The following is a 23,203-nucleotide window of genomic DNA, read 5'->3' as shown; positions in this document are numbered from 1 at the left end:
GATATAAAATTTACAACTCAGTCTTAAATCCTTCTGGAACGTTGGAATGCAAACCAATGTCAGTTCTTCCTGGATAATGAAGCTGGGATCAGTTCCCGGCTTCCACACGCTACTGTGTTGTAATTGAAGAGTCCACTTCAAGTGTCAAAAGTGAAAAAAAATAAAATTTAGTGTGAGGGTTAAACAGAAAGGAGGAAGTACTCATGGACTTTTAGCAACACCTTTTATTTAAAGGATAATAATTTTTTGCATTTGTCCAGTATTTTATGCTTTTGAAACACTCACGCTGACTAACTCATTTGAGGCTTCAAATTTTAAAAAGAACATGGAAAATGTTATTTATTCCCATTTCATGGACAGAAAAGCAAGGTGCTGATGGATTAAAAACATTAGCTGAAGGTCACACAGCAATGCAAATGCAAATGACTCTAGTCCTGAGCTCCTCGCTTTATATCACAGCTTCCCACAGTGCCCTTGGTGGGTGGTAAGATAATGTAGGAGATTATTTAGAACACAAGATATATTTTGTATATGCATGTTTTTAGAAACTAAGAGATAACCCCAAAAGACCACAACCACTTGTATTCCTATGAGACAGAAAAAAGAAGAAATAATATAAATCTCTCATTATATATCTTTGAACACCATTTCCTATATGCCTATATGTAGACACACAAATTCACACATTTCTCTCCAAAAATGGGAAAAAGCTCTGCTTTTTTCACTTAACCTTATGTCTCATCATGAATATCTACTAAAATATAAAATGTAACGGCCGCTTAGTAGTCCATGCATAGATCTACAGTAATTTATTTAATTACTCCTGGACAATTACGTTGTTTCCAATGTTTTTTTATTATAACTAACGTAGGAAGAACTTTCTTGAGGCAAAATGCTCGCATATGTCTGTAATCATTTCTTGTTGGCTCAAAGGGGACCAGTTTAAGGCTTTTTATAACAGAGAACCAAATGGTTCTCTAGAAAGGTTGTGCCTGGTTGACGGCTCTGCCAGCGTGTTTGAGTGTGGCTAGCATTCCCCAGGTCGGTGACAGGACTGGGTCTCAACATTCAAACATCCAACATTCAAAGGCTATCAAGGATATCCAGAGCTATACTTAGATGGGCTACTTCACGTTTGTATAGAGGGTGTCCTTTTCTAGTTGAGTGAAAAAAAAAAAAAAGAAGTTGCTCGGAAAAGTGCCTTGATTATTAGGTAGTCTGGAGATTCACCATTTTCTTTTAATCCCCCGTAGCTCTGATGAGGACTGCCACGTGATCCTTGCTGGTCTGCACTGCCAACGAGCCCAAAACAGGCCAGTCCAGCACGGTCCACTTGAGGATCATGGTTAGAACTGAATTCCCAAATATTAAGTGTCAGAAGCAAGCTCTCTGCTATTTATTTCCCCTGACTGTTCCTGGAAGATCATTATTTTTCATTGGAATCGACAAGAAGGAGGAACAAAATTGCAATCAATAAAAGCTTCTTTAGAGCTTCCCTGGTGGCGCAGTGGTTGGGAGTCCGCCTGCCGATGCAGGGGACACGGGTTCGTGCCCCGGTCTGGGAAGATCCCACATGCCGCGGAGCGGCTGGGCCCGTGAGCCATGGCCGCTGAGCCTGCGCGTCTGGAGCCTGTGCTCCGCAACGGGAGAGGCCACAGCAGTGAGAGGCCTGCGTACCGCAAAAAAAATAAAAAATAAAAATAAATAAAAGCTTCTTTGAAAAAGGCACATGTGCCATGGTAAAATGACTTCAGCAGCTGTGAGACTTTTCTAGTCTGATCATAGAGGCCAGGAAAAGGAGAAACTCAATGAGGATGGAACGGACACTTGGAGATGCTAACCGGGTGATTACAGAAGGGAAAACATTCTGGAAAGAGGAGCATAGTTAGGGGAATAGATGCAAATGGGGTCCAGTCATTAGAGAGACCTCTAAGGCAGCGGCTCTCAAAGCAGGGTCCCCGAACCAGCATCAGCATTATCTGGGAACGTTTTAGAAATGCATATTCTCCGGGCTCACCCTAGACCTAGTAAATCAGAAACTCTTGAGGTGGGACCCAGTAATCTGTGTGTTAATAAGCCCTCCAGGCAATCCTGATGCAGGTGGGAGTTTGGGGGTGACTGCTCTAAGGATCACTTCCATTCCCAATTCAAAAAACGAGATGTGGACCCACAGTGCTAGCATTCTGTGATCATAGGTGGTCCCTCCCAGAAAATGACCCCTACCTTGCTTTGCAGACAGGACTCCAGTCAGAGCACTGCTGCTGGATTTACCCTGGCCTTTTGAGTTTTTCCGTCTCTCAAGAGCATTCTAAAGCAGCATTGGGAGAAAACAAAAACCTCTGTCAGAAAAGCCAATAATGGAAAAATACCTAATTCCGGTAGATGCATCCTCCCATCCAGCACACAAGAACTCTTTACAAACTCCAAATGCTAGCCCAACTTTTAAAATTCAGAGTCCCTGCCAGAGAGTTATGATTTTTATGGACCTGGTAAAGAGTTTTGTTTTTTTCTTTTTAAGTTGGTGCCCAGCAGAATTACAGCAATTATATCCTCCTATATATAGAAGGTACTCAATGCATATTCGTTAAATTAAATCAAATCTGAAGCAAGATCTCAGTCTAATGTGTGAAGTCACTAGTTATGGAAACCCCTTCCAAACAGACATGAGATGGAGACTAGGTTTACTTTCATGGAGCAATGCCAAAAGATCATTAGTGGTGTCTGGAAGGTTTCTGTGGCTGGACTGGAAGAAAAAGCCATGATTGATTAATGAAATCTGCCATGGACTCAAGGTTAAGGAAGTGCATATGTGTCATTCCTAGAACAGAACGTTACATTAAAATTGATATGTGCTACACAGCCAGTGCTTGGCACATAGAAGAACTGAATAAATGTTGTTAAGTGAATGCATATACACATTTTTTAAATTATGTATTAATTATACAACTTTAAGAGCTGTATTCTTCTTTGGCTGTGTGTGTATATATAGATGGGTGTAAACTCAAGTGGGGCCCCCCCGCCCCAGATTGTAAAAGGAGGAACAGCATGGAGACTTCTGAGAAAAAAGTGAACGTCAAAAGCCAGGAATATGAGATGGCTGCCCCAGCACAGAGACGGCTGCAAAACTTCACCCTCAGGAAGAGAAATCAATCTATTTTCAAAGCAGAGAAACCCAGGAGATTTTGCTAATTATAACACTTACAACTAACATCTGCAGAAACATATTATCTAACGAATGGCACTGGAATTAGACTAAATAACAGTGGGGAGAATTTAAACATTCTGTCCTTTTAGTGTGACGTGAACATTATCGTTTAGATTGTGATTTCCCAATCTTTGTTTCTTCATTGCTCAGAAATCATTTTCTTATGGATGATTAGGAGACAAAGAACATCTGATGACAGAACACTTTATAGAAAAGCTGGATAGGAAACCTAATTTAATATAGACCGAGGCTGTATAGTGGTCACATCCAGATTCTGGTGGTCTCAGTGTGCCCTGTCCAGATAACAGAAGCAGCTCTTGCAAAACCTGTTTTTGTTGTGTTTGCCGTTTGGGGTTTAATTCGTACTGGTTCCTCAGTTAAAGCTCTTATTGAACTATCTGGGAGGGCAGGCAAGCACTAGAGTATCTTTGGCACATAAAAGGGAATTAAAATAGAATGACACTTAGATGTACAATAGTGAATCATCACCGTCACCATCATGATTTTCTACCTTGTATTTGGCAATGTTAGATTTCAAGAGGTTGACCTCTTCATGAAGTTGCTTTAATCTCTCTTGAAGGTACCTGAAAAAGAATATATACAACTAGGAAGAGTTTGGAGGCAAAATAAAAAACATACACTCAAGTAGGAGAGGATAAAAAGAAAACCACACACCCAAAGAGCCACCTTTTACGTACAGTGCCTTCCCACCACCGAAAGCAGAAAAAGTGCCCCTTGGTGACCTCTTCTTAAATGGAGGTGATCAAGGTCAAGTACGCCCAGATCACTGAAACCTCATTTTAGGACAGCCCTCTGCCGAGATCCCCGAAGGGATATCAACACAGTTTTCACATAATTCTCATGAAGATGATCCCACTGGGAAGCAAGGCAGCAAGAGGCAATACCAGACACAGCATTAAGTTAGTCACATTACACACACTGAAATTTGCCTCTGGGAAAAGAGACAGCTCAGGGAATTTCTCAATTTATTTTTTTATTCTTTTCTGTCTTCTTGATAGCAATAATAAGCAGCTTTCACTGGTTCCCTACCCTTCTCACCCAACCGGGGAGGGCAGGGGGAAAGAGGGTATGGATGTAGGCATGTAAGCACGTGGTTCTTCTTTTCTTACTGCCACAACTGACGTGTGACATTAATGTCATTGTTTTAGGGTTGAGACTTTCCTTTCACTGTGAGGCTGTTTTCTTAAATGTAAATAGGGCTGCAAATAACTCCCAGCCTGCAGGCAAGTGGAGAGCCAGCATCCTACCCCAGTGCGGGCCTGGGACTGGTCACTTACCTGTTCTCCATACACAGGGCATCCACGTCAATGATTCGGTTTTCATGGCCGCTCAGGATGTGATTTAGCTCCTGGTTGAGCCTCTCGACTTTGTCCTGGTAGGAAGACCGCTCTTCTTTAACATCCTGAAGCTCGTCCATAGAGGCCTGCAGGTCATGCTCCAGAGACTCAATCTGAAACCAAAGAAGTGCCCTTACTCAAGGTATTCTGCAGGCATCAGCTTTATGGTTAGAGACGAGCCTTCCACTTGGCTGACTGACTTTTAGAGAGCTTATTAATACCAGTGTCTGCTATAAAACCGTAAGTGCCACACATCGGAATATGATAAAAGCTAAAAGCAAGGAACAACTTCTGGCCAGATACTTACTATATCCAAGATGAGATGGATTGCAGCAGCTTGGAAACACAGAACTGATCACTTACCAACTGCAGCCTGCCCTAAAGCCAGGGGCTCGGAGAGGGCAAATCGAGATATTGGGAACAACAGCCAGTGTCTTACAAATACATACTTTTTCAAACCACTCTAGGCCCAGAAATCATGTTCTGCTCTTCAAAACCAATTAGTGAGAGGAGAAAAACGAAGTCTAGGCTCTCTAAGCTGTTCCCTAACTAGGGCTCGATACCCGTTGAGATTTTGCCTAAAAAGCATCCACTCAGCATTTCAGTGGAAACTTGCAAATTAAGGCCAGTCTGTCATGTTTGTTCTCTCCCTGTCTATCCTGGTTACGGGGGAGGTTTCTTGTTGTGTTCAGAACAATGGCACCCAAAGTAAGAGAGCAGACCTGCTGGAAGACAGAAATGCAAAAGGCTGCTTGGGAACCTAGCAGTAAATGCATTCAAACTGCATCTTCCTTCCTCCTCTAATCGCGTTCCAAGAACCCCACAGTCTCTGAGAAACTGGGGCACAGTCTACTCTTCTCTGTGTCACGCTCAGCTGTGCAAACATATCCCCCACTCATAACAGATGTTGGCGATAACCTGTTCCCTTGCTCTCTCCAGCTGCTGAACCAAATCTTCACGTTCATGGGCTGCAAAGTGCCGCACGCCGATTTCTTCGTCTCCCAGCCTCTGTTTGGCAATTGTCATTCTCAAGAGCTGCATTTTCCATTGGTAGAAAAAGAAGAGAGAGAGGGAGAGAGAGTTAAAATGAATAGATCCAAACGAAACCCCAAGCATACTAGGCAGAAAGTGTTGGAAGTTAAGATTTTCCAAGAAATACTGGAGAAAGGCACAAGACAAAGAAATTTCTTGCCAATATTAATTTAAAAAAATTTTTAAATCCATATTGTATGTACAGACACATGTGTGCACACATACACCTATAAGGCTAACGGGAACACAGGCCTGGGCATCTGAAGGGGGATAGCCTGTTTAGCCCTGCCATAGTGAGGGAAAAAAACTCTGTGTCTCTTTTAAATTTAGCAAAGATTAAAAAATGATAACACAATGTTGTAAAGTATCTGCTAAGATGGGCATGCTCCCACATTCTTAACAATTAGGCTATGCTATCAAGAGCCTTAAAAATGTCCCTATCTGACTCTTGCATCTCAGTGCTAATTCAGATTTAAGCCTAAGTAACCTCATCGCCTCTCACCCCATGAATGTTGACAATGGATGAAATACTTTGCTGTAGTTCCGGACTTAAACGCTGGGGAAGAAACTTAATTTTCTTTTTTTGCACAACTCAGGAAAACAGCTACTGTGCAGAGTTTCCTTTCTGACCTCAGCAGATGAACTGGACTGATAGTGTTAATTCAGATTTAAGAAATTATCTGAATCTTGGTTTGAGGAGATTCGGGATCTACATGCAATATTAACTAGATCGGATACCTTTTATATTTTCACATGTATACATAGGCTCTCCTCACCCTCATCAACAGCCATTAGTTACTGAACTCTGTGAACTGGCACTGAAACATTACAATGTTTTTGTTGCTCCAGTTTTGTAGTTTTATAGTGCAATACCTGTTACTTTTCAGAGACAAACCAAACGTTAATTTCTCTAGGTTCTTGCTGTTTGCTGTAGCAGCATTTGATGGAGGATCTTTATATATATATATATATATATATATATATATATATATATATATATATATACATTTGTAATAGATGAAAAATAAACCAGATTGCAAATCCCATTTTTTTTTTTTGAAGCAAACCATGTACCAGGTTTTTGGTCCAAATTGTGTAGTATAAGTTAAATTGCATTCTATTAACCCATATGAGTGTACTTCTGTACCCATAGTTATGTTGAAATAAAGTTTTAAAAAGCAAAAAAAAAAAAAAAAAGTCTCTATCCAATGATCCAGTAACTCTACTTCTGATAATCTGGGCTAAGAATAATCCCAGACATGGACTAGCTTTAGGAAAAAAGAAAAAAGTAGACTGTGCTGTTATTTATAGAAAGAGTAAAAAAACAATAGAAACAATGTCCAACAATAGTGGAATGGCTAGCAAATGATAATGCAATCAATCAACTGATTGATTGTTTGATCAATCAATCAAACAGCAAGTTTCCAGCCGTTTAAAATGAGGTTGATGTGAACTATGTAGTACCATGGACATGCGGCTGCTGCCACACTAAGTGGGAAAAAAAGCAGAAAACTAACTTGAACACGCAGTTTGGGGACTTCTCTGCCAGTCCAGTGGTTAAGACTCCATGCTTCCACAGCTGGGGGCCTGGGTTCAATCCCTGGTCAGGGAACTAAGATCCCACAAGCCACACAGTGCGACCAGAAAATAAATAAATAAATATTTTAAAAAAATGTTTAAATTAAGGCACTTTCCTGGCAGTCCAGTGGTTAAGACTCCGAGTTTCCAATACAGGGGGTGCAGGGGGCATGGGTTTGATCACTGGTCAGGGAACTAAGATCCCACATGACGTGCGGCACAGCCGAAAACAAAATATGCAGTATGATTGAAATTATACTAAGAACCCACATACAAAAGAAAAAAATTACCAAATACACTAAAACCCTTAAATGTGTAAGTTTAGGTGATGCAAGACTGTGTATGCTATCTGTTCTTCGTTTTCTAACTTTGAAAATAAGTAGACATGACTTTCATAACGTACTTTTAAAATTTTTTAAAATCCCTAGGAACTAAATTCTAGTCCTAAAATGTAATTTTCCAAAGCATCCCTGCAGAACCCTTGGCTTTCCCAGTCTCTGGGGCTGAGCTCCATGTGTAGCTCCAAACTTTCCAGTAGGGCCATGATGGAAACTATGTTAGAGACTCCAGGAAGGTCCAGTGGTCCCAGAGCATCCCCTACATGCCCTTCAGTGCCAAGCAGGTGGCCATTAAAAAGTGCTTTTTTGACTTTACAGCACTGCTTCCTGATGCTTCTTCAAAAGAGGTCGCAAGACTGATTCCTCCACCTCCCTGTAGGGTGTGTGAAGATGGGCTTCATATATGGATGAAATCCTGGGGACAGTTTTTTGCTGCCACACAGATCCAACCCATCCAGGAATCCCTGCTGGGGTATGCTCTCCCTCGTTCCTGCGTGGATCCTAAGGGATTTGTTGCCAATAGAGAGAATGGCTTTATTTTTCAAGTCCCTAAGGATTTAGGGGCAGGTGAGAAAGTTAAAAGCCAAGGTAGAATATTAACTATATAGGAATAATAAATAACAGCAATGAACTGTGCAGGAAATGATGACTACTGAAAAGTAAAGAGCATTTTCAAATGACATATATATATATATTTTACATCTTTATTGGAGTATAATTGCTTTACAATGGTGTGTTAGTTTCTGTTTTATAACAAAGTGAATCAGTTATACATATACATGTGTTCCCATGTCTCTTCCCTCTTGTGTCTCCCTCCCTCCCACCCTGCCTATCCCACCCCTCCAGGCGGTCACAAAGCACCGAGCTGATCTCCCTGTGCTATGTGGCTGCTTCCCACTAGCTATCTACCTTTTCGTTTGGTAGTGTATATATGTCCATGCCTCTCTCTCGCTTTGTCACAGCTTTCCCTTCCCCCTCCCCATATCCTCAAGTCCATTCTCTAGTAGGTCTGTGTCTTTATTCCTGCAAATGACATATATTTGGGGTCCTTATTTGAAAACTAGTTGGATGAACTGGACGTAGATTTATTGTGCATCTACTATGAGCAAATGCATCATTAGGATGAGCACACAATGTTCCAAGCAGGTGGAACAGCTTGTACAAAGGCCTAGCAGGGGACATACGGCACTTAGGTACACAGATGGCCATGCTTAATGGAATCCCCATTCCAGAGCTCAAGGATTCTGAATTTGTATACTTGCCTAATGCAAATTTATTTGTAGTCTCGAAATCAGCATTCATGGTGCTTTTGCATCATGAGGGGACATGTGCAGATAAACACAGAGTTGCAAAAACTGGGAAGCATCCCACAGGAACGTTCCCAGCTAAAGTGGAACAAGGCAATGTTCTGCTTTCTTGTTTTAGCTCATACTGTAAACAAGTGTCCTTTTCATGGTTTCTTTCGTGCCACTTTTTTTCACATTTTTGTGCTTTCTGTTGGTGTTTTGCCATTTAGAATGGCCCTCCTGTGCGGTGCTGGAGTATTGTCTCGTGTTCCTGAGCACGAGAGGCCATGATGCGCCTTACAGAGAAAACGCGTGTGTTAGATGAGCTTCCTTCAGGCACGAGTTACAGTGCTGTTGGCTGTGAGTTCAATGTTAAAGAATCAACAGTATAAATTAAATAAGGTGACTTTAAAGAGAAACACATATAAAACAGTTCTGTATTGATCAGGTGACAAAAATATTGTGACCAGAGGCTCAGAGGAACCTAATCTCCTATTTCCCCTAGGAACAATGGTTCAATATTCCCTAATTCAGTGTTTGCAGTGATTTTAGAGAATGTAACTATAGCAAATGTCAAGAATCGGCTGTACTGTGAGAGGAACGGAGTTTATGTCAGAACTGGTTAATTTACCTGAAAGCCGATATGTGAAAACATCTTTCACATCACAGTCTTGGCTCAGGACTTTCAGAACCCCAGGTGAATACACAGAAAGACAAACAGCTAACCAAGTAAGAAACATTTCTCAGATGAAAGGGTCTAGGAACAAGAAGGCCTGTGCCACTTTTGGCATGAGGCAACAGGAGGTCTGCAACACGGCTTTGAAAGCGGGGCGCTTTTCCTCGTATGTGAAAAGCCAGACTGACAGCCTGAACTTTAAGTAATAAAACACCACTGAGGTTTTCCATTCACAGTACGCTTCGCCGAACACTTAATTTAGAATCACACAATTATGTTTGCTTAATGCCAATTAATTATTAAACATGTTTATTGAGGTCTGACAGCCATATAAGAGAGTCATCTTTTATATACTGGATGCCTGTTAAGCTTCAATAAACATGTTAACAATCATTTGGTGTTCAATGTGCGTACAATATCGGCTATTAAATCTCAGGGCTGGACTAGATGAAACACTTATTTTTAAAAGTGAGGCCCAAGTTGGTAAAAGCTGGATCACTGGTTGGGTCTGACACTCAAGTTCAATCAGCTGAAGGGGCCCAAGGAGGCCATCGCAATAGGGATGGCAGCCCCAGGGAGAGTTCTCTTGCCTTCCCAGCTGACAGCTGATGGGCTCTGGAGTCCATCTGCCAGGGGGCGGGGGGGTGTTCTGGGGCCAAGTTTGAGAGCTGTGCAATCTCAGGTATACGCCTGAACTTCTCTGAGTCTTAGTATCCTTCACTGTAAGAATACAACAGTAACAGTACAGCTTTTTACTGGCCAAGGCTGCTGTAACTGTTGGGGCCCAGAGTAGGCTGCCCCCAAATGTGCCTCAATGGCATATTTATTATTTTGAATTAAAGTTACTTAAGAAATGCCCAACACACGAGGGACACTCTGACCCTCCTTTCTGTCACCCCGAAAGCAGGAAAAAAAAAAAATCTCTCATGTGAAGGGTGCCCTCCTGCATCTGGAGGTAGAAGGATGCCCTTATCGCCAGAGATGGGGATTTGGGTGAGAAACCAGTATAAACAAACCCTGTTACTGCTTTAATTTACTACCTCAAGCCCAAACTCGGTTTAGATTCTTCACTAATTGGGCACCCCGAACCTAAGTTTCTTTGTCCTGTCAACTCCTCCCAAATTTATTATTTCTTTGTCTAAAAAGTATAAAAGTTATCTGCTTTGGGCACTTCTTAGGTCCCATGTCTATGGGACCAGCATGAATTAAAATGTGTTTCTTTTTCTCCTGTTCATCTGTCTCATGTCCAGCCACAAGAAGTCAAGAAGCAGGGGATTCCCTATTGGTCCAGTGGTTAGGACTCTGCTCTTCCACTTCAGGGTTCAATCCCTGGTTGGGGAACTAAGATCCTGCATGTCGTGTGGGACTCCAAAAAAAACACACCAACAAACAGAGAAATCAAGAGGAGTAGAGGGGGCAATTTCCCCTACCCAACATTAAACACAAAGTAAGAGAGTGACGTTGTATTAAATGAGCATTTAATTTAGGAGAATTCAAATGTATGTGTTTGGCAAAAAGATGACAGGGAGAAACAAGTGGAGGAAGAGAGAGATGGAGAAGAGGGGATGGGAGAGAAATAAAAATGTTTTAAATTGGTGGCTCTACCCACCCCTGCTTTCAATGTCCCAGACTGAGAGCAAGGTGGGAGAGGGACTGATAATACATTTAGACAAAATCATATTGTTCATATTTATACATAAGACTCCTATTCAGGAGACACATGGCCACCTGCCCTGAACTTCATGGACAATTTAAGAGACCATCAAGGTGAATTTCTGCTAGACACAAGGTTTTGCCTCTTACCCGCTGACTTTAGAACCTAGTCCCAAGTAAGAGAAGATGAGATTTCTCTACCATACTTAGCACAGCCCCTGGAACATACAAAGTGCTTGATCGATGTCAGCTGCTATTACGATTATCGCTGTGATCATTGGTGTCCTCCTCCACGTGAGTTTCCCCACACATATGCCCACTGGGGAAGTCGATCTTTCTTCTAAGCTGGAGGAAGCCGAGCTGCTGAGCCAACCTTATCTGTAGACTGCAGGCAGTGAGGCTGATTTCCCACCTTGGAAGCTCTATGAAGCAACTGCTTGGAGTGCTTGATTTCCTACAATGGGGCCATCAAAACTGCACGGCTAGCCTCCCTGTGCCAATGCTTGAAGTGGATCAGTGCCCTGAGAGGCACGCACACGGCCACCAGGAGATGCATCCATTTGCTGATTTAGATGGAAATAAACATTTATGAATGAATTATGGGTGTGAATCGTCCGCTTATGGATGAGGTGCAGCTGCAGCTGGGATGTGGCTGAGGGACAGGGCTGCAAAACGATGTGACAAAAGGCTCTTGGGCGCTCTCCCCCCACCCTGCCGATGGAGTCCAACTCCTCTGCCAAAGCCCTGCTCACACTGTGGTCCCGCCAAGGCCCCCCAGTCGGAATGACTCGCTTCTTCCTTGATCTCTTCTTGGGCTTCATCCCTCATAGCCCTCAACAGTCTCTCCCTCCTCTTGTTTCCATTTGCCTGAATCCATTTTCTCCAACAGACAGTGGGAGGAAGACAGCTGGCAGCAGGAGCAGCTATTATTCTCCAGGTGTAATCTGTGTTCAGATCCTGTATCTGCGGGTCCTAGTCACATGTCTTTGGCTGTCATCTAGCCTCACTGAGCCCCAAGTGACTTTAGTGTTTTCGAAAGTGGAGATTGCCTTAGTCTATTCAGGCTGCTATAACAGACTACCATCGACTGCATAGCTTATAAACAACAAACATTTATTTCTCATAGTTCTAGACGCTGGGAAGTCTAAGATCAAGGTGCTAGCAGGTTGGGTGTCTGGTGAGAGCCTGCTTCCTAGTTCATAGATGGCTGTCTTTTTTCTGTGTCCCCACATGGAGGAAGGGGTGAGAGAGCTCTCTAGGGTCCCTTTTATAAGGGCACTAATCCCATTCATGAGAGCTCCACCTTCATGATCTAATCATCTCCCAAAGGCTCCCACCTCCAAATACCATCACACTGGGGAGGAGGTTTCAACATATGAATTTTTGGGAGGTGACACAGTCCATAGCATTCCACCCTTGATTGCCCCCAAATTCATGTTCTTCTTACATGTGAAATACATTTACTCTATCCCAATAACCCCCAAAGAATTAACTGGTTCCAGCATCAACTCTTAAGTCTAAAGTCCAAAACCTCATCTAAATATCATCTAAATCAGGTATGGGTGAGACTCGAGGTGAGATGCATCCTGGGGCAAACTCCTCTCCACCTGTGAAATTGTGAAACCTAGCAAGTTCTGTGCTTCCAAAATACAAAGGTGGGACACACACACAGGAGCGACATTCCCATTCCAAATAGGCAGAAACAGGAAAGAAGGAAGGGGTGACAGGTCTCAAGTAAGTCCAAAACCTAACAGATCAAACAACGTTAAATGTTAAGGCTTAGGACTAATCCTCTGGCTCGATGCTCTGCCTTCCAGGCCCACTGGCAACATCACCGCCAAGGCTTGGCAGGACAGCCCTGCAGTGGCTCTGCTCTGGTGCCCTGCAGCTCTACTGGGCTGCGGTCTCAGCCCTGGGGCTCCGGGAGGCCCCCTCCATTCTAACCCAGGTGAAGGCAATCTGTCCCCCAGAGCCATGTACTCTAGGCCTGTGGCGGGAGTGGCAGCCTTGCTGGGCTCTAAATTAGCTTCCGGGTCATTCTTCTCTTGCCCTGAAAAATAGCGCCCGGCCTCTAATCCATACTCATCTCTTTACCAAATGGTTGTTTGGCCAACACCCTTAGCGTTCTCATTTTTTGCAATATGGACAGGCTGAGAATTTTCCAAATCTTTAAATTCTGGTTCCTTTTTGCTGAATAATTCCATCTTCAAATCATCTGTCTCGTCTCACATTTTATAAGCAGTCAGGAGAAACCAGCCTGCTCCTTCAACACATTGTTTAGAAATTTCCTCAGCTAAATATCCAGTTTCATTGCTCACAAGTTCTACCTTCCATAAAACAATAGAACTCAATCACAGTTCAGCCAGATTGTTGCCACTTTATAACAAGGATGGCCTTTTCCCCAGCATCCAATAACGTGTTCCTCATTTCCATCTGAGGCCTCATCAGAATGGCCTTTACTGTCCATATTTCTACCAACATTCTGTTCAGGATGACTTAAGTATTTCTCCACAGCTCTCTCTTTTTTTTTTTTTTTCTGAGTCCTCACCAGAATTGCCCTTAATGGTCCATTCACAGCAATGCTGTGAAGGACAACAGGATTTTTCAAGCAGGAACCTCAAAACTCTTCCAGCCTCTACCCACTACCCAGTTCCAAAGCTGCTTCCACATTTTAGGTATTTGTTATAGCAGCACCCCACGTCTTAGTACCAACTCCTGTCTTAGTTTGTTTAGGTTGCTATAACAGAATACCATAGACTGAGTAGCTTATAAACAACAAACATTTACTTCTCACAGTTGGAGTCTAGGATGCCCAAGATTAAGACACTGGTAGGTTCGTGGTCCAGTGAGGGCCCACTTCCCGGTTCATAGTCAGCTATCTTCTCACTGTGTCCTCACATGGCAGGGGGGGGAAAAATTGCTCACTGGGGTCTCTTTTATGAGGGCACTAATCCCATTCATGAGAGCTCTGCTGTCATGACCTAATCACTTCCCAAAGCCCCCACCTCCTAATACCATCACATTTTGGATCAGGTTTCAACATATGAATTTGGGGTGGGGGCACATTCAGTCTACAGTAAGAATAAAAGCTATCTTGTAGACAGAACAGCTATGTACGGCTGCCCAGCCTGTGCACTGCACAACTCCAGCTCTCGGGGTTTCCATCCTTGCAATGTGAAGATACAATGCAATAATCACTCTCTGAAGAGCTTTAAAAGTACAATCCCCAGTTATAGCTGGTATGGTTATAATTCTTATACAGTGACTCTCTATCTGTCAGAGTTACTAGGAAGATGAGATGCAAGAATTAATAGGAATGGATGTTAGCCCTTCCTCACCCCCGGTCCTTGTGTACTGCTGCAAATAGCACGCCTAGGGAGAGGTCAACACCAAAAGCCATTTATCAAACATTCATCTGCCAGTGTTGTGCTGGGCGACTTAACAGACAAGGTCCTGCCTATCTTTTCTTTACTTTTCCTGTTGGTTTTCTCCACATCCTCTCCAACTGCCCCCTGGCCTTTTGAAATACCCTTGATAAAATTAGACAGGAGAGCTTTAAAAGGCTCCAAGTAGGCAACTCTCTTGTGTATACCAAAGTTCAAATTCCTAAACCTATATGGCAAATCTAGTTCTAGCTTTAAACAAAAGAATTTGTCACTTAAAAAAGAAACCCAGCAGTTTTCATATTCTTCCTCCCAGGCTCTGGAGATTATCACGCACACGCTCATTAACGTGTGTCAATATTCCCAGTTAACGAGCACCCAACTTGGGCCAAACAACATGCTATATGCTTTCCTTACACACGATACCTCCAGTGGCTTTTCACTGCAATGGAATAACTTTGGAATAAATTGCAAAGCCCTTATGAGAGCTGCTGATGCATGAGCTGCCCCTGCCCACCTCCCAACCCAACCTCCAACCACCTCCCTTGTTTGCTGGCCACACTGGCTCTCCTTCAGTGCCTCAAGCACAACCTGCTCCTGCCTGCCTCTGGGCCTTTGCACTTGCTCTGCCCTTGAGCAGCCTGCCCACAGGTCTATCCAGAACCCACTTCTTTTGTCTCTTTCAGGTCACAGATCAAATGTCACCTCCTCTGAGAGGTCTTCCCTGGACACTGTCCCTGAAGCCGTTCACCTTCAAGGGCCCCACTGCCTTCATCATACTGCTAGAAATCACCTGGTTCATCTGCTTGTCCCTCCCCCTGTCAGCTCCACTGCAGGAACCTGGCTGTTCATACGCACTGAAATAGCCGGCACCCATAGCAGTGTCTGGCTAACCGCAGGGAGTCCTTAGATACATCTTAAATACAGGAAGTCTCTCATGTGCTGCTTCCCAACCCCGGGAGGCAGACACTGCCCCGTCCTCCTCATAGGGGAGAAGCTCATAGGGGCTGCTGCAGGGTTCTGAAACCAGGGCTCCTTGCCTAGGGCCCATGCTCAGATCAGGAGGCTGCAGTGTCCCCTCACCCTTAACACAAGCCCTGTCCTAGGTGCTTACGCACGTTGCCCCAGTAAGTCCAACAGACACTCTGTTACAATCCCCGTTGTCAGAAGAGAAGCAGAGACACAGAGAGCTGGAGTAAGTTGCCCACGTCACAGACCTTAGAAATGGCAGGGCCGGGAGCTGACCCCAGGCAGGCGAGGGTTCTGGAGTGGATGCTCTGCGGCCTCTCTCCACACCGACGATAGCACTCACTGCCTGGCGCTCCCCCCGTGGAGGGTGTTCTGCATTAAGTGCTCTGTATAACTTCCTGTATTTAATCCTCACAGGAGGCACGCTGGCCCCCTATGTCGTGCCTGTGTCACCCAAGCTCGCTCACTCAGAGTCTCTGCACCTCATGCCCCGGTTATCTGACCACCTCCCACCTCACTTCCTTCAGGCCTCTGAGCAAAGGGTGTGTCAACAGAAATGCCTTCCGACCACCCAGTGTAAGCAGTTGGCCCCCTCCCCTATGCCCGGCAGCCAGGCTGCACTGTACAGCCCCCCAGCCTGCAGTGACTTGTTGAGCACTTAGCACCTTCTGACATATTATACCGTATTTCATCAAATATAAGACTCTATCAACTCTAAGACCCACCACTATGCTGACCAAAAAGACTGAACAATACCAATCATCACTACATGATACCAATAACCACATCGGAGATGTTCAAATTGAAAGCCTGTGCCTCTCAGGATCTGTGTAATGTCATATATTAATTTGTTCATTTGCTTACTGCCCATCTGTCCCCACTAGAATAGAAGCTCCATGAAGGCAGGAACTCATTGGTTTTTGTTTACTACCCTATTCCCAGACCATAGAGTTGAGTCTTCAGTAAAGATGTATTGAAATGAATTGAACTGAACTACCCTCCATAGGCAAGTTATCTCCATTGTACAGATGAGAACCGAAGACACAGAGAAGTCAAGCACCTGGCCCAAGGTTACACAGCTAGGAAGCCCCTGAATCACCTTCAGATAGTTCAGAACACATTGCTCCCAGAGCGACAATCTTTAGAGAGTTGCACCAATCGCTTCTCGGCCTTTTGGCTAAGATCAAGTGTACAGAGTTGCACCGAGCAGTTTTTTTTGTTTTTTGTTTTTTGTTTTTTTTGCGGTACGCGGGCCTCTCACTGTTGTGGCCTCTCCTGTTGCGGAGCACAGGCTCCGGATGCACAGGCTCAGCGGCCATGGCTCACGGGCCCAGCCACTCCACGGCGTGTGGGATCTTCCCGGACCGGGGCACGAACCCGTGTCCCCTGCATCGGCAGGCGGACTCTCAACCACTGTGCCACCAGGGAAGCCCGCACCAAGCAGTTTAAAGGTGCTTCAATTTGTTTTCATCTTAGTGCAATTTGGGTATGGTGTACTATAAAATAAGTCTTAGGCAGAGATATCTTTCAGAATCAGTTCTCTACAAAGTGTAATTATAGTGCATGGTCTAGGGGACGAATGTCCAAAACCACAGTTTTGGTCGCTTGGTCTACCCGGACTGTGTGCTCATATAAGCCAGAACAAGCTCAAATATGGTGTCTGAGACCAAATTCATTTGTCTAATTCATCTGACAATAAAACATGAGGAAATGGTGCACTAGTCTGGCTGCTTGCTGAACTGAGCGTTGCCTGTGTTTCACCATCAAGATCCCAGTTAGAATAAGATATGATGGGGCTGGAGCAGGTGAAGGGCCCTTATCACTCACTTTAATTCTTTGTAATTAATTTCTATAATGCCCCAAGGTGAGAGCTTTTCATTAGAGTGCCCTCTTCATGTGGGTTTCCCACAAGCTAGGACACCTCCGTGCTCCTCTGAAGCATAAAGAGGAAATGTTTACAAAGAGCTCTCTGATCCCTCATCCTGGACTGTTACAAACATCCAAGCTGAACACTTTTTTTTTTAACAGAGTATACTTCAATTAGTCACCTGCATGCTCATTGGTCTGCCTGAATTAGCTGGTGGCTTTGACTTAATTGGTTTGCTTGCTGAATCCTTCCAGAAGTCCCACATCAATAGAGGTACGTTCACAGAAGGGGTCTATCATTTTATGGGGCCAACACCACATAAAACAGAGGTACTTAAAGACCTTCAGCTGGTGTAACATAAAGCTCATTATTAAGGGCAAAACCCCATGTTTATGCACCACTGCAAACAGTTACATTTAAATTGGCCAGCAGGGGCCCAGGAAATGTGACTGCCTGACACTGTCCACCTGAAGTTCCTTGCTTTTGAGTACTTCGCATTGCATTACTGTTCTTCTGCACTTAAAGTGCCATAGTCTGTAAAATGAAGGAAAAATAAAAGCAAGCAGACAAGGAAACCCAGCAGGAACATGAGATGCTGCTCCCGGCCTGTTCTATTAGGTGCTTATTCCACAAGGGTACACAAAATGCAAGGAAGCTTCTGGGAGCGTGACACCAAAACAATCATGTTTGGGGTGGTGATAAATAATAAAGTCGGGTGGTGATAAGGAGGGCTGAGTTTTGGGGATCCAGATGCCAGATGCCAGGCTTCTTACCCCCAATCTCTGTCTCTGTTGGGAGGCACATACCCCCGGGGTTCACTGGAAACAGTTGATCAACAGAAAGGAAGACCTTGAGATTCCTGGTGGAACTCTGATACAAGAGGACACTAAGCCAATCTGGGCCCAGGTTGAGCTAAAGATACCAGCAATGTTTACCCTTTACGGAGTGCTTACTGGATGCTTACTATGCTACACCCTTTATAAACATAATATTGCATGCACACACACACTCCCAACCATTAATCTCCTGCTTTCTTTTCTTCCCAGCACTAACCACTGTCTGATGATCTTACATAAGTATTTTATTTTCTTATTCTCTGTCTCCCCAACTAGACTGTAAGCTCTGTGAGAACAGGCACCTTGTCTTTCTTATTCCTGATGTAGTCACAGCTCCTAGAACATTAACCAGCACACAGTGAGTCCCCAATTATGTATTGATGAATAATGATGAAACCTGACAGCAATTCTATGTGAGGTATCATTACTCCCATTTTACAGATGAGGAAACTGGGGTCTAGAGAGACAACTGACTTGCTCAAGGCCACACGGATAATAACTGGCAGAGTTAGAATATAAACCTGGGTCTAGCAGTTTCTAAAGATGGACCTCTTGGACTATTCTAGATCATACCACTTGGCAGTGGGAGGCTGGAGCTAGCTCTTTCTGGAGTCCCAAGCTTTCTAACTCCCAGTTCAGTAACTTCACTTTGCTAGCCTGATGTTTAAATGCCATGGCATCAGTATTTACACCACGGAAATTGGTAAAGTGCTACCAGCCAGGCTTCCTCTTCAGAAGAGCTGGTTCACCAGCTCACCTCTGGATATCTGTGATTCAAGTGTGCTCTGCTAGTTTTGTGGATTGCCTCTTACTGATCCTTAAGTTCTCAGAGGCCTCCTTTTCCCCCTGGTCCCCTTTCCCTAAATCCACTCTTTTCTTAATGCCCAGAAGAGGAAGCAGGCATACCTCTGGAGCAAGAAGGGGAGCTATAATTCTCTGGGTGGGTTGCTCTCCACACTTGGGGCCCTGGCATTGCCTGGGTTTTCCACGTAATTGGTCCTTATTCCGCACAGACTGCCACACAAAGAACCCTGGGCAATCCACCCTCATGAAAAGCTTTCCCCAGGGTGATTTGTGGAGGTGTGAGTTCTCCCTTCCCCACTTAACCTTTCAGAGCTATTATTAGCAAGGAAGGGGAGGGTGTCTACTAGGCTTCCCCTTTCCCACCCCTCCTCTGGTTTGAACTGGGCCTTTGTGTCTGTCCAGAAGCCTCAAGAAATTCTTGGGGTGCTTCCCAGAGAGATAATAGGTTTGTTGATCATGGAATCCCACCCTCCACCTCCAACCCTGTGTGAGTGCTAAGCTGCTTGTAAGACAGGGTGGTAACAAATCTTTCAAGAGGCTGTTTGAAAATGCTTTATGGCACGTAGGGTTACAAGGCTCTAGCTGAACAAATGGAAAAATTAGTCTACCTTAAAATAGCCAAGGCAAGTAATTTCCTATCACCTTGTTTCTTAAATGTTCTTAACATCTAGAATCTGGGCTTCCCAAAATATGGCTAAGGGTCATCAGTTAAAATGACAACTTGGAGATAAAAAACTTCCACTTCAATAGTTGCTCATAAAGTGATGCCACAAGCCCTTCTGCTTGGAATGGGAGGAGTCAGGAATCCCACAACATCCATTATTAACTATTATTGAATTTAACAGGCTTGCGCCAGCCTAGGAGCAGGACCCTTACCCCACATCCACTAAGGCTCGGCATCAGACCCCCTGACCTTTCCAGGGGCTTCCTAAGGTCTCACACCTTAGGTTTGGCTTTCTTCTGCTTTTTCTTGGATGGAATAGTTTGCTTTTCTAACTCCTTTCTCCAGGTTTCTAAACTACTCCTTACCCCACAAGGAGAGTTAGTGATGACAACCACAGGGGCAGTCAGTCGGCTATTTTCTTGTGCTCTTCCTTTTTCTTTTCCGCTTCCTCTTTATTGGACCTTTTTGCATTCCCTTTATTCATTCACTCATTCATTCATTTATCCTATTCCATTCCTTCAATAAAGATCTATTAAATAATGTCCGTGCATCGCGAACTAAGATGCAAATTCCTAGGGATACAGGAATTTGGCCTGCAAAGAGTTTACCTTTGGGGGACGGGTGCCAAACAAGTACAAGCAGAGGGAAAAGAGCAGGGCACTGTGGGTGTGTGCAGGACCTGCCCCTGAGAGTCGGAGAAGGCTACATTTGACCTAGGACCTGAAAGGTGAGCGGGAGTTTACAGAAGTAAGGGGAAGAGTGTTCCAGAGAGCAGGCAGCAGGTGCAAAAGGCCCTGAGGCACAACTGCAGTATGGCTCAGCTGAGGGGCCGAAATTAGTCCTGCAGGAATGAAGTGTGAGGCGACTAATGGCAACAGATGTGGCTGGAAAAATCAGGAGGGACCAGATAATGGAGGGCCAAGCACACCATGGTAAGGAGGCGGGACTAGATTCCAAAGGCGATGGAAAGGTTGGAGCTGTGACGCGATGAATAAAAGAGCAAAGGAAGGGTTAACCCATTCTCCGCCACACAGTCACGGCCACCCTTCAAGAGAGGCCTCTGTGTTTCTCAGGATGGCTGGTGTCATTACTGAATGAGTCATCCGGCCTTAATGTTGATGACTGGGGGTAGGTGGGGGGAGGATGACCGTGACTCACAGGGGGATGAAAATAAACCAGCCCTATAACTTTAGATGCAAATGAGAATAAACAGAGTCTCTGGGGCTCACTGCAGTTGGTCTTTTTTGAGGAGGAGAGGACTGGAGACTGAGATACAGGGTCTACTGAACGTTTTAACATCTTGCCTGCATCTGCCGGCAGGAAAATTACTTCACAGGCCATGAATATGAGTCACTAAATTCTAAACCTTGAGTGAGAAAACCAAGTTTGATAAATGTGTCCAGCTACTGGAATAAAGACCCAGAATGCAAGCAAATCATGAAGCTCAGATGGTGCCAATGCAAAAGCAGCCCCAGACCTGCGCTTAGTGTTACGCTCACACACACACGCGTGCACACATACCCTCCTTTTCTTTCCTTGAAATATCAGTTGCAAATGTCAATTCCTAAAATATCTCAGGCCTACAAGGCGATACAATTAAAAGTGACCAAAAGATGAGGCAGAGGTATGTCTAGGACAGTTGGAGGTGGGGGGGGGGGGCGGGTACCTCAGAAAATAAAAACGAAAAGAAAAGAAGAAGAAGAAAAAAAATCAGTCAAGAAGAATCATGACTCCAAAAATCACATCTCAAAATGTTTCAGTACTTTCTGGATTTATAACTTCTCCGAAATTCCTGCAGTATTTTTATGGGTTTAAAGGAAATGATTGCACATACTTGATTTTACTCTCTAGAAAACCTTGCCCTGGTGCTATCATTTGATAACACCTAAGAAGGCCTGGCCTTTAATTATTGACCCAATACCTAGGTTACAGAGCTTAAATCCTTTTGAGAGGCCCGATTAGCTTGTCCAGGGTTAATTAGCACCCTTCTTAGCATTCTTGCCCACTCCCTATTTCATGACAGAGAATAGTCATGAAATATTTTTCAAATATAGTATGTTAAATCCAAGAGGTTTAAAAAAAATTTTTTAAAGGCAGACTAGTGGACAAGAGGTTATGTAAAGAAGACTTCCCAGTATGCCCTTATTATTATTTTTTTTTACTTTCTGACCACACCTCGTGGCATGCGGGATCCTAGTTTCCCCACCAGGGATTGAACCCATGTCCCCTGCAGTGGAAGTGTGGAGTTTCAACTGCTGGACCACCAGGGAAGTCCCACCAGTACGCCCTTAGATTGAGCCCCTTAAGCCAGCAGTAAGCACACAATCCTCTCTGCTCTTTGTCATGGAAGAGTTCTCGAGATAATCCAGACACTTCCATACATTTTTTTTTTTTTTAAAGAATGAGCATCTTTCAAAATGGCGCCTTCCAATAACCAGTGACTCCCAGGAACAACAAACATCCCCATCATTTGTCAGGGAATTTGGTACCGTTCAAAAGACATTGCCCAAGAAAGCACCTCCTCCCCGCCATGTAGTTTGCTTGAGTGAAACTCCAAAGGCCATCCCTGTTGGGAAAGCTGGCTCTGGCAAGAAGCTGAAATTGAATCTATTGGCAAAATGGGCAATTATTTGGGGGCAATGGAATTAAACTTCGGTAGTTTTTCTTCCTTTTCTCAATCGTACTTTTGTTCACAGCTTCAGCTGGGAGAGACAGTGCTCACATTTAGTTTGGAGTTTATGAGTTCATATTTTATAATTAACGTTGCCAACAGGGGAGTTTGATTAATACCAGGCAGTGGATTTTGAGCAATGTTCCATACAAATTGCCAAATTTAGCAATAAAATAAATTGGTTATGTGAACATAATTAGTAGGATGACTACTTAAAATTCAAAACTGGATGTGAATAATTCCAAATCATATGAGCCACAAATCCATTATTTGTATAGAAAGGAGAAAGTATAGCATTTGGGTTTTATTTTGCCCTCAACCACAATGTTATTCAGCACCAAGCTGAACATAATGAAACTTCTACAATGGGTTGTGACAATATTTTAGAGCAACCCAGAAACACACACAGACGCGTGTGCATGCACACACGCGAGGGGAAGGTAATAAAGATAAGAAACGCTAAACTATGAATTTTCATTGCAAATGTAAAAATCTATAACAAATTTTTCCGCAAATGCATTACATTCTTCTGATGCACCATACATAAACCTCTGGCACAAAATTACTCAGGAGAGGTTTTTGCCTTTAAATATTCACGGTACCTTATTGTCGCCCTGGACTTCTCCAAGCCTTTGCTGAAGTTCTTTAATTTCTTCTCCCAGACGTTTATTTCGGTCCTGAGAATCTCTCAATAGTTGTGCAAGATTAGCCTGCAAACTGACAAAGGATTAATCTCCAAAATTGACAAGCAGCTCATGCAGCTCAATATCAATAAAACAAAAAACCCAATCCAAAAATGGGCAGAAGACCTAAATTGACATTTCTCAAAAGAAGATATACAGATGGCCAACAAACACATGAAAGGATGCTCACCATCACTAAT

The 23,203-nt window shown here is 43.8% G+C and overlaps 1 protein-coding gene across 1 annotated transcript in view; it reads right to left on the bottom strand.

Annotated features, from left to right (window-relative positions):
• Positions 1 to 23,203, bottom strand: part of CCDC149 (coiled-coil domain containing 149) — a 97,120-nt gene that overhangs the window by 23,641 nt on the left and 50,276 nt on the right. Inside the window, exons 4-8 of the mRNA XM_065877810.1 lie at positions 22,923 to 23,030; positions 5,482 to 5,598; positions 4,504 to 4,676; positions 3,717 to 3,789; positions 2,224 to 2,308 (exon numbers count right to left, since the gene is read on the bottom strand). Coding sequence (XP_065733882.1) covers positions 2,224 to 2,308; positions 3,717 to 3,789; positions 4,504 to 4,676; positions 5,482 to 5,598; positions 22,923 to 23,030 — 556 coding nt within the window. The remainder of the gene's footprint in view (positions 1 to 2,223; positions 2,309 to 3,716; positions 3,790 to 4,503; positions 4,677 to 5,481; positions 5,599 to 22,922; positions 23,031 to 23,203) is intronic.

This window comes from Phocoena phocoena, chromosome 5 (assembly GCF_963924675.1).
Source record: "Phocoena phocoena chromosome 5, mPhoPho1.1, whole genome shotgun sequence".
Lineage (NCBI taxonomy): Eukaryota > Metazoa > Chordata > Mammalia > Artiodactyla > Phocoenidae > Phocoena > Phocoena phocoena.
Note: the sequence above shows the minus strand (reverse complement) of the source record. Positions and strands in the feature narration are given on the sequence as shown.